At 31.5% G+C, this 10,935-nt stretch overlaps 2 protein-coding genes across 2 annotated transcripts; one reads left to right on the top strand and one right to left on the bottom strand.

Moving 5' to 3' along the window:
* Positions 1-1,473: 1,473 nt before the first annotated feature.
* Positions 1,474-3,769, top strand: LOC123293511 (uncharacterized PE-PGRS family protein PE_PGRS3-like). Its single transcript, XM_044874361.1, has 2 exons — positions 1,474-1,608; positions 2,323-3,769. The coding sequence occupies exons 1-2, from the start codon at positions 1,515-1,517 to the stop codon at positions 3,711-3,713; spliced, it is 1,485 nt and encodes a 494-aa protein (XP_044730296.1). The 5' UTR covers positions 1,474-1,514; the 3' UTR covers positions 3,714-3,769.
* Positions 3,770-4,510: 741 nt separating this feature from the next.
* On the bottom strand, positions 4,511-8,798 carry LOC123291831 (kinetochore protein SLK19-like). Its single transcript, XM_044872257.1, has 4 exons — positions 8,672-8,798; positions 5,947-7,979; positions 5,115-5,365; positions 4,511-4,867 (listed from the first exon to the last, which is right to left on the bottom strand). The coding sequence occupies exons 1-4, from the start codon at positions 8,723-8,725 to the stop codon at positions 4,551-4,553; spliced, it is 2,655 nt and encodes an 884-aa protein (XP_044728192.1). The 5' UTR covers positions 8,726-8,798; the 3' UTR covers positions 4,511-4,550.
* Between the last annotated feature and the right edge of the window lie 2,137 nt (positions 8,799-10,935).

Here is a 10,935-nt window from a genome sequence, read left to right as displayed (position 1 = left end):
ACATACATGTCACACATATAGGTATAACTGATATTCCCATATAATACATATTATACAATTTACCCATAATTTGCGCTCTCACGGGTAAACAGTGATGTTTATGAAAAAATATTTCAAACAAAAGTAGTTTATTTTTTTATAAGAAGCATTTTTTACATTTAAACTTTTGTTCCATCTCTAATGGTTTACAAGATGGGTCCTACGGACCTAAGACCCAATTGACCTATGCTGCTCATTTATGAACTTGACCTCACTTTTTACTTCCTAAGCACGCTATAAAAATTTCATCTTGATATCTCTTTTCGTTTTTGAGTAATCGTGATGACAGACACACAACCGGAAATGTACTAATTAGGTGATTTTATGAACACCTATACCAAAATTTTGTTCATATTATCAATATTTTTAAGCGTTACAAATTTGGGACTGAACTTAGTATACCTTGGTATATTTCATATACATGGTATAAAAATTATATCTGCGATTTACAAATTTCTATAACTAGGAAGTTGTTGAAACAATTGTACTTCTTATAACGAAGCAATAATCTATAATTGCATGTATAAAATCCAAGCATAAAAAATTGCTGAAATACGAAAGTCGAAACACACAAATCTAGAAAAACGGTTTGCATAAATTTGACACTAGAGGGAATCCCAGTTAAAAACTCACAAGGAGGGCACATTTTTCCTTAAATCTGCCACTGGATTCACTTAAAATAATGTCTACTTTTACTAAAATACGAATATCTACACTAAAAATGCATTCAAAAAATATTTTTATACCATGTATATATGAAATATATCAAGGTATACTAAGTTTAGTCACAAGTTTGTAACGCTTAATAATATTGATGCTACAAAGAAAATATTGGTAGGTATAGGGTTTCTTTGAAGCAGAAATTTTTATAGCGTGCTTAGGCCGTAAAATGAGAGGCTGAGTTCGTAATGAGCAACATAAGTCAGTTGGGTCTTGGATATGTAGAGAGTAAATAGTTTTAAAGCCTATAAAATTCTAAACAAGAGAAGAATAAACTAAAAATCACCACTTATGAAAAAAATTTATAATTATTATTACATTCAAAATCTTAACTATAACATCTAATTTTTCGATCTGGTAATCGTCTGTGACACATATAGTTGTGAGTCAATTTATCCAGGCCACTAATTGGCCTTATTGACTCGGATACAAACAGAATCATAGAAATTTGACTTTATTATTCCACTTGGGCTCACGGTCTATAATGGTTAAATTTTCTTTTAAATTAGGTATTTAAAAAAGGATCCAGAGTCTGAGTAAAATATATAATATGGAATAATAAAACATAATATGTATGCGTAGTTTTTAATAACATGTTTTTGTAATTTTTTTAATCACAATGGTGTATTGTACTTCTAGTATTTTACTACATATATAAATACAAAAAAATTATTACACTCATCACTTTCAAATTTATCGACTCTCAAACAGCATCTCAAAATTTATTTTCTTTTGGAAGTGAATAACAACGAAAAATGTTTACAAGACAACTTGTAATATTTTTATGTGCTCTGCTTTATACACAGGCCGATCATAATAATAATCCAGCAAGGAGTTCAGAAAATAATAGTAAGTGCATTCATAGCTTTTTTTTTTAATTTTCGAACTCTCTTCTTAAATTGTAAAACTAATTTTTTGCAAATTGTTTGTAAAAAATTGTCTTTAATCATGTTACAAGTTCGCGCCAGGGCAATTTTTTAATAAAAGTCTAAGTCAATTCTGAAAATTTTGTGGGCGGGGGTTTTGCCCGATTATTTAAATAAATAAATGACTTGAAAATTAGGCATATTTAACATTGGTTTTATTGTAAAACGGTAGATGGATGATATGTTTCCATAGATTTCTCCAAAAGTAGTCGGTGGAAATTAAAAACTATTTTATGGTAGCATTGACATTACAGCATACATATTTTTTTCTATAAAATTTACATGGTATTTCCATATGCAAACTATCATCTCCTCTTTCACCACCTTAGGGTAAGATCAGGAGGGTGAAAAATACTTTACGACCTATTCTCATACCTAACAAATAATTATGGAATGTACAAATAAATGTTTAGGAGGAGTTCAAACACAAGCACCGTGATATGAGATTTTTTATAAAATAGGTAATACAAGCACAGGCATTCAACACTGTCTGTACAACATATTTTAACAATTAACTCAGCCAATTGTTTATTTTCACTTGTTTTTATTTTGAATTATTCCAACTCGTTGAATTATTAGATTAAAAATACGTCTCAAGGGTTCTTGTTAATTATATCTTTCTTTTGTTCTCCAATAGATGAAAGTAATGTTCGTAATCCAAGAAGTGGTTCATCGTTATGGGGAATGAAATCAAATAATGGTTATGCAGATTCTAGTTACCATAGTGTCCCTTTGTCGTTATTAGAATCTAATAATGAACTTAACTCATACAGTAACAATGCACTATATCAAGAATCTGCAGCCGCACTTGCTGCTAATGGATTATCTGATAGTTATTCTGCCAAAGCATCAGGCCTATCAGGTGCACAACAATATATGGCAAATCAATTAGCTGCAAATCAATTAGCGAACCATTTAGCAGCAGATCAAATGGTTGCAAGTCATTTGGCAGCAGATCATATGGCAGCAAATCAACTAACTGCAAATCAATTAGCTGCACATAGCCTAGCAGCAAATGGTTTGAGTGCACATGCTGCTAATCAGTTAGCAGCAAACCAACTAGCTGCAAATGGTTTGTCTGCAAACATGGCTGTTGCACATGGTCTAGCTGGTGCAAATGGTCTAGCAGCAAATGCCTTGGCTGCAAATCATCTTGCTGAAAATCAATATGCTGCAAATCAAATGGTTGCTAATCAATTAGCTGCAAATCATTTAGCAGCGAGTGGATTGGCAGCACATCAATTAGCTGCTAATCAAATGGCTTCTGGCCAATTAATGTTAAATAATGAACTTGCTGGAGCTTATGGTAATGCTGCTGGTCTTAACGCAAATGGCCTTGCAGGAGCTTACGGAGATGCTGCTGGTCTTGCTGGGGCAGCCAATCTGGCTGACGCTGCTGCTCTTGCTGGAGTTTATAGTGGTGCTGCTGGAGGTGCTTATGGTAATGCTGGTCTAAGTGCAGGTCTTGGCGGTTCGGTTGGTTATGCTGGAATGGGTGCTAATCTTGGTGGGGCTGCTGCTTTCGCTAATGCTATGAATGCAAGGGCAAATGCAGCCTATGTTGCAATGCAAGGTGGATATTTTCGACCTCCATCAGGTCACGCATCTGCCATGAGTGCAGACCATAGTACAAATGCTGCCAATGCTGATTCCTTAGCATCCGGTTCATTGGCAGGTAATTCTGCCTCATCCAGCCATAGCAATTCATTATACAACGCAGCTGGTATGTCTTCAAGTAGTGCTGCGGCAAATGCCGATGCTTCAGATGATATTCTATCTGATCATTCAGCACTGCATGGAGCATCAGGACAGGCCTCAGCCAGTCCATTATTCCAATATACAAAATATCTGCATATTGGAGGTGGTGTAAGACCAGCTGTATATTACCCCTCGTATCCAAGAATTGTAGCTGCACATCCACCATATTTACAGCCAGCATACGTGTACCCATATTCCAGAGTGAAACGGCCATTACTTAGTATAAATCCTAGTTTGAGTGTCACCCATTCACATGGAAGATTGTATTAAACTCAATCATGAACACATAATTAATTTACTATACAATAAGCGTGTACTATTTTGACACCAGGGATTAAAGATTATATCTTTATCTGATTACAGTTATGCTAATGAACGCTTATTTAGTGAATGTATTATTAATGAGTTCAAATGAATGTGATCGATTAATTAAATATTTAAAAAAAAATCTTTTATTGTATATCTTTAATTAATTGATTGATGTTCCATGGATATGAAATAAATATTTTAATTAAAAAATGTTTTTGTTTTAAATCGGTTTTGTCATAGGTGTTCATAAAATCACCTAATTAGTCCATTTCCGGTTGTCCGTCCGTTCGTCTGTGGATACGATAACTCAAAAACGAAAAGATACCGAGCTGAAATTTTTACAGCGTACTCAGGTCGTAAAAAGTGAGGTCAAGTTCGTAAATGAGCATCATAGGTCAATTGGGTCTTGGGTCCGTAGGACCCATCTTGTAAACCGTTAGAGATAGAACAAAAGTTTAAGTGTAAAAAATGTTCCTTATCAAAAATTAAACAACTTTTGTTTGAAACATTTTTTCGTAAACATCACTGTTTACCCGTCAGGGCGCCAATTAAGCGGAAATTTTATAATATATACTATGCTTGATTATCAGTTATGTATGTGTCACATGTTTATATCTGTAATGTGATAAAGAAATCAACACTGATTATTCATGGTATTTCAACAATTAACTCAGTCAATTGTTTGTTTTCACTTGTTCATTTTGTCATATGATATGGGATAATTCAAGAAAAAATCATATTTGATTTGTTAAGTTTTTTTTTATTAAAATGTAGTGATATAAAATCATAACAAACATTTTAAGTATCCTCTTCATCTTCGTTACTATCTTCCTCACTATCTTCAGCATCACTAGCACTCTTTTCGGTTGCACTGTTTTCATCATTGAAACAAGCATCTTCCCCCGAATCTTGTTTTTGTACAAATTTATTCATAATTTCTTCAATTCGTGTATGCGCTTCTTTATGGCTTTCACGTAGTTTTTTTTCTAATTCGATGTCTTTCAATGCTGGATCCTCTAGCACAATTTCCTCTGGATAAGACATTAAATTTTGATAGGTTTCTTTTTGTCTACGTTTTTGTAATTTTTCACCCAATAATTTGAACATTTCACGAGCTGAAAACATTAAAAAGACATTTTTTTCAATAATTTTCCGACTTTTATTTATTTTGTCCAAACTGGCTTATTAGATCTACAACCGCAAAATTGTTTTATTTTTCTCAGGCGGTGAAAGGATAAAACCTAAAATTCTTTAGATATAATTTTTGAACTTCGTGTCGATTTAGTTATCAAAACAGTAATCACATCAGGTCAAGAGTTATTAAGGGTGGATTATTTTGAAATGAACACGCTGTATATTTACCTTCGAGATCAATTTGACTCTCAGTCAGTTTTAATTTGTGGCGTTCAACACACTTTTTTATGCACTTGGTAACATCATGAAGGTTAGGAAATTGTCGTTTTTTATTATATAATTTATTAATAGCTTGATTAATTTTTGAATACTTCGAGCCTTCAAAATTTAATTTCATTAATGTTAAACGACCAGCATTTGGATCTCTATTTTGTAGCTCACATATTTTCTTGTAAATCTGACAACTTTTTCGTTTATACCTAAAGTAAGAATAATATAGTAATTAATACAATTTTTCAAAGGAATATTCTGTTTATACAAATTTTTCGCTTTTAGTATCCCTAAAAACATAACTGCATCGAAATTTTTTTTCAGTAATTCTTGGGAATAGTTTCAGGTTTATACAATCACAGAAATTAAAGTCACACTAAAAGACTGACCTGACCTAAAATTTTCAAATGATTTTATTTTTTGAAATTTTGTAATTTGTATACCTAATTTTTGTGAAATGTATTTTACCACTTGTCAAATAAACTGGATTTTTGTTTCTTTTTGGGGGATTTTCTTTGGCTTAAATATTAAAAAATAAAAAAACATGGATAATTTTGAAATTTTCGGCATCTTTTCAAGTATAAAACTTAAAAAAATACTGCTAAAATCGAAAAAAGCATGAAAGTTTTGTAGGATTAAATTATCGATTTCCCTTGTTTATGGCCACTTTGACGGTATACGTAGTTTATTTTGACAAAATTTTGCTTAGAAAGGTTAGTAAACATAATACATTACTTAAACAAACCGATACGCTAAATAACAAAAAAAAAAAGAAATATACTTATTTTACCTATCTTCTTTTAAATAAGTAGCATTTTCATCCCAATCATCATCCAAACTCATTTCAGCTTGTTCTAACTGACGAATTTTTTTATTTAATAATTTTAACATAGTTTCCAATTTTTTAATTTTCTTCAATGTTTCTTTATCCATATTATTAGATTCATCATCTTTTTCTTGTTTATTATTTTTCAAATCCATTAATACTTCACTAAAGGCAACAGTAGCTGAAATTGGTGTTGCTAAAATTTCTTGAATTTTTTTATTTAATAATTGTGAAAAATTATTTGAATTTAAATAATCAATATTTGCTTTTTCATATCGTTTACGTATTTTTCCAATACTGTCGTTTATAATTAAACGACATCTATTTGGCACCGTGTCACTTGAACATGTTTCTAAAAATTTTTCAAATAATATTTCATTATCATTAATTTCATCGTTCTCATCCTCTTTTTCTGAATCAATTTTATCGAATTGATTTGGTATTTCTATTTTTTCTAATACAACTTTTAAATTAGGACTACTTTGAATAATTTGTTCTATTATCTTTTCAGGGCTTTGTAATTCAATTCTTTTGTAAGGACTTTGTAATTCTATTCTTTTTTTAGGACTTTGCATTTCTTCTTTTTTTGCAGGGCTCTGTAATGCTATTGTTTTTTCAGAACTTTGTATTTCAACTATTTTGTTATTGGTTTGGTGTTCGAGTGTTTTATCAGTATTTTGTAATTCAATTTTTTCAGCATTTTCTATTTGTGTTTTGTTCGGAACTTCTGATATCGACTCTCCTTCTTCTTCATTATGTAACAACTCTATTTCTTTTTCAGATCCTTCAAACTCTTCGATTTTTTTCGTTTTTTGTAATTGTGTTTTATTCTGTGTTTCAGCTTCCTTTACTTTTGTTAATTCTTCCTTGTTTTGTAATTCCTCTGTATTTTCAAATTCTTTGACATTTTCTTGGGATTTTTGTATCTGTTTGGTTTTCTCAATAATTTGTGTTTGTACTGTTTTCTTAACCTTTCCTACATATCTATTCAATTTTTGTTGTAATTTTTCCTGCATTTTTTCTAATTCTGTAGTACCCACATCTTGTATATTTTTTCTTTCACTTTTTTTGTTTGATTGACTTCCTCTTGTATTTTCACTGTCAGTATCTGACGATGAACAAATATCAATATTTTCAATAGCATTTTCAATACAAACTACCTCATCGCTATTCTCATCATCAGGCGGACAATTGCTCACAATTTCCTTGTGATCCTCGCTCTTATTTTCAGTTTTTGTATCATTCTCTGAATCCGAATCTAATGAAATTGTGTCAATTGGATTTTCATCATCAACTAATGAAATAATTTCGGAAGTACTGCTATTATTCGATTTGATTCGTTTCGATTTTGAATTTTTTTCAACGGCACGTTTCCGTTTAATTGTTGTTTTAGCATTTGTTTTGGCCAATGTGTGTACATTTGTGATTTGAAATAAGGGCTTTGCTGGAGTTTGTGATACAATTATATCGGATTTTTGTTGTGATAATTTTTGAATAGCTTCTTGCAATAGTGCCGAAGAATTTTGATCAGAGTTTACGATAAATAAATTTGTGGATTGATTAATTTCTAATGTTGAATTTACTTCAATTTGATCAGTCGTATTATTCTTTAATGCATCAATATCTTTTACTTTTAAATATTGTGCCGACTCAGATTCATTTGTTTTGGTTACAGGTGTTATTGTAAGGCTTGGTAATAAAGGTTTGGGTATAACGTTCGTTTCATTTGTTTGCAAAACAATATCGATTTCGGGGGGTTTCGGTATAAGTTTTGGTAAAGGCTTCTCGATTACTTTTGCTACTGATGGTTGCGGACGTGGTATGACCAATTTTTGTTCTTCCAATTCTTCACGAGTTTTGGTATGTATGTCCAACTGAAATTCTTCATCATCTCCATCGTCATTTAAAGTTACGATACCTAATATTTTTGACTTTTTCGAATTTTTAGCAATATTCTGTGTTGAAGTGTTCTTTTTGAGTGATACTTTTTTCGTAAACTAAAATTACAATCATAAAGTGATTTTTCGTAAATAATACCCCTTAGTTTGGAATATTGAATACATTTCTAAGTAATCAAATTTTATCAAAGTTTTGTCTTCTCAGATGCCTTTTACATCCAATTGAGTGTAATCAGATAAACAAAAACAGTTAATAAACGCACAGTTACAATCACTAATTTTGTACTAATGCAGTTTATCGACAATTCTGGCATTGACAAAAATTTGATAACTTAATTAATCTAATATTCACCAAATTCTGTACAGTAAAACGAGATGAATCGAAAAATCACAGTCAATAGAAATACTAGAATATCCAGCAATAAAATCCTAGATTATGTCCTAATTATGTATGAAAGTTATTAATGAAAGTGTATTCTCGGTTTTCGAATATTTATTTATAGTTGGATAATCTACTGTTTTTATTTAACTTATGGTTTCAATTCATGTTTTACCTGTTTTCCAAATTTTATGCGAAACATAAAATTGATTTTAACAAAACAATCACTAACATAATCAAAACTTTCGATATCTCTGTAATTAAGCAGGTAATCAAATTTAGAAAAAGTTCGAACATAAAATTTCTCGTTGCAAGGCATCGATAAATTTATTATAAACTCTGCAACGGAGTTGGATTTTAGTAAAATAAAGCTAAATCTGCATTTGATGATTGAATATGTAAATAAACTCACTTTTGAATTGTTTTCTTCATCAGAAGACGACGATATTACAACAGCATTATCCATTTTAAATTATTTGCATAGAATATATAACCTTACGGATTATTTGTTTCCCTTTTATTATTTCCAGTAAATTTATTTCAATTTTACTTTTATTGACACTTAAGTCATTTTGTAAATAAAACGATAAAGGTGGCCACACAATGTATCACATTTGACATTAACGTCAAACGTAAGTGTTTTGCGGACTCTGTGAAGATGTAGCTGAGTGTGTTTTCCAAAATCTACATCAGTATACTTAGGAGTAGTAATGACGCATGAATCAAGAGCTACGTTGTATTGGTATGCCATCAAATGTGCTGATGAGAACAGTGTGTCAGATAAATATTTAACCGGGCGTTTATGCATTAGAGTATGTGGTAAAACAATTAAACAATATTTTTATTAAATTGTGTTTCAACAATTTTTCGTAAAGGCTGACACTTCCATTCTTTTCAAATACATTACAGTTAAAATTTGGCTCTGGCCAGTGTATTTCGGAACGAATCATCAGTATGGTGTCATTTTCACTGGCCAGTATACTGATATATATTTCGGAAAACATCTATAGTAAATCCATACTTCCATACTAATATTAAAAATGCGAAAGTAACTCTGTCTGTCTGTCTGTCTGTCTGTCTGTTACTCTTTCACGCCTAAACGGCTGAACGGATTTTGATGAAATTTGGTATGGTGATAGATGACAACCTAGAAATGGTCATAGGCTATAAATAATCACGCCATCGTTCTTAGGGGGTAGGCAGTAGGCAGATAACTAAATTGAGTTAGTGATTTTTAGTCGTTTTTGTTGGGACTTTTGCTCTTTCACGTATAAACGGCTGAACAGATTTTGATGAAATTTAGTAAGGTAATAGATGGTTACCTAAAAACGGATATAAGATCAAAATGACCTCGTCATCGTACTTAGAGGGTAGGAAGTAGGCAGAAAACTGAATTGAGTTAGTGATTTTTTTATGGTTTTTGCTGGGAGTTTTGCTCTATCATGCCTAAACGGCTGAACGGATTTTGATGAAATTTAGTTAGGTGATAGATAGTAACCTAGAAAAGGATATGGAATATAGGGGGAGGGGTGAAAGTGGGAATGTTGCCCAGCAAAGCGGGTAGTTCACAGCTAGTTATTAATAAATAATAAAATATTATATTTCCAATTAAAATGAAAGGCCATCAATCACCATCAATTGTCTTTACATCGATTGAATAAAAAACGTCCCAAGAATTTTGTAATTGGGCAGCTAGAAAAATAAAAATTTAGGTCGATTAGAAAATTTTTTTCTAAATTAACTAATTACCGTCAAATAGTTTAAGTAAACCATCATTAACCATCAAACGATTGGAGTGGGAAAAAATGAGATCGGGTTTTGATGAGCGGGTAAATAAGTGGAGAAGTAAAATAACAGGTGTTTTAAATTTATGATACAGAAACAATTTGTAATTATGATTTTTGATTGAAAATTATGTTATAAAACCTTTGCATATGTATGTAAGAGGAACTGGCACAAAAATTTACATGCTACACATGAATTGAATATAACTACGTTTTATGGAACTGTGAGTTCAGCCTTACAAACATAAAACACAAACACACTGAAGATGAAGATAGCAGTTTTCAGACTAATAACAGGTCTGCGACAAAAAAACTGCATAGGATTCTTTTACATTTTCTTATAGATTTTGACCTCCCAAAAACAGGAAAACTATTCAAAACATTCTATCATATAGGTTTTCATAGATATTAGTAACAACATAAACTAGTCTTAAAGTAGTATTATATAGTATTTTATAGTAATATTATATAAAACTAGTCTTAAAGTAGTATTATTGCACAATATTTTGGCCATTACCCTGGAAAAACTCAAATATCAGGACCATCAATGGATGGTTTGTGGGGACTTCAAAATACTCACGATGCATTTGGGTCAGCAGGCGGCTAAACTAAATACGCATGCTTCTTATGCTTATGGGATAGTAGAGCCAGAAAACAGCACTGGACTAAAAGTGATTGGCCACTACGAGAAACTTTAAAACCTGGGGAGAAAATACTATCAATACTACTTTGGTGCCGCAAAAGTTTTGTTGCCACCTCTCCATATCAAATTGAGGTTGATGAAACAATTTGTAAAATCACTGCAAAAGGATGGAGACTGTTTTAAATATCTATGTACAAAATTCCCGAAGCTGTCAGAAGCAAAGTTGAAAGAGGGAGTTTTCACTGGCCC

Source organism: Chrysoperla carnea, chromosome 2 (genome assembly GCF_905475395.1).
Source record: "Chrysoperla carnea chromosome 2, inChrCarn1.1, whole genome shotgun sequence".
Classification (NCBI taxonomy): Eukaryota; Metazoa; Arthropoda; class Insecta; order Neuroptera; family Chrysopidae; genus Chrysoperla; species Chrysoperla carnea.
The sequence above is the reverse complement of the archived record's forward strand: the minus strand, read 5'-3'. Positions and strand labels throughout refer to the sequence as shown.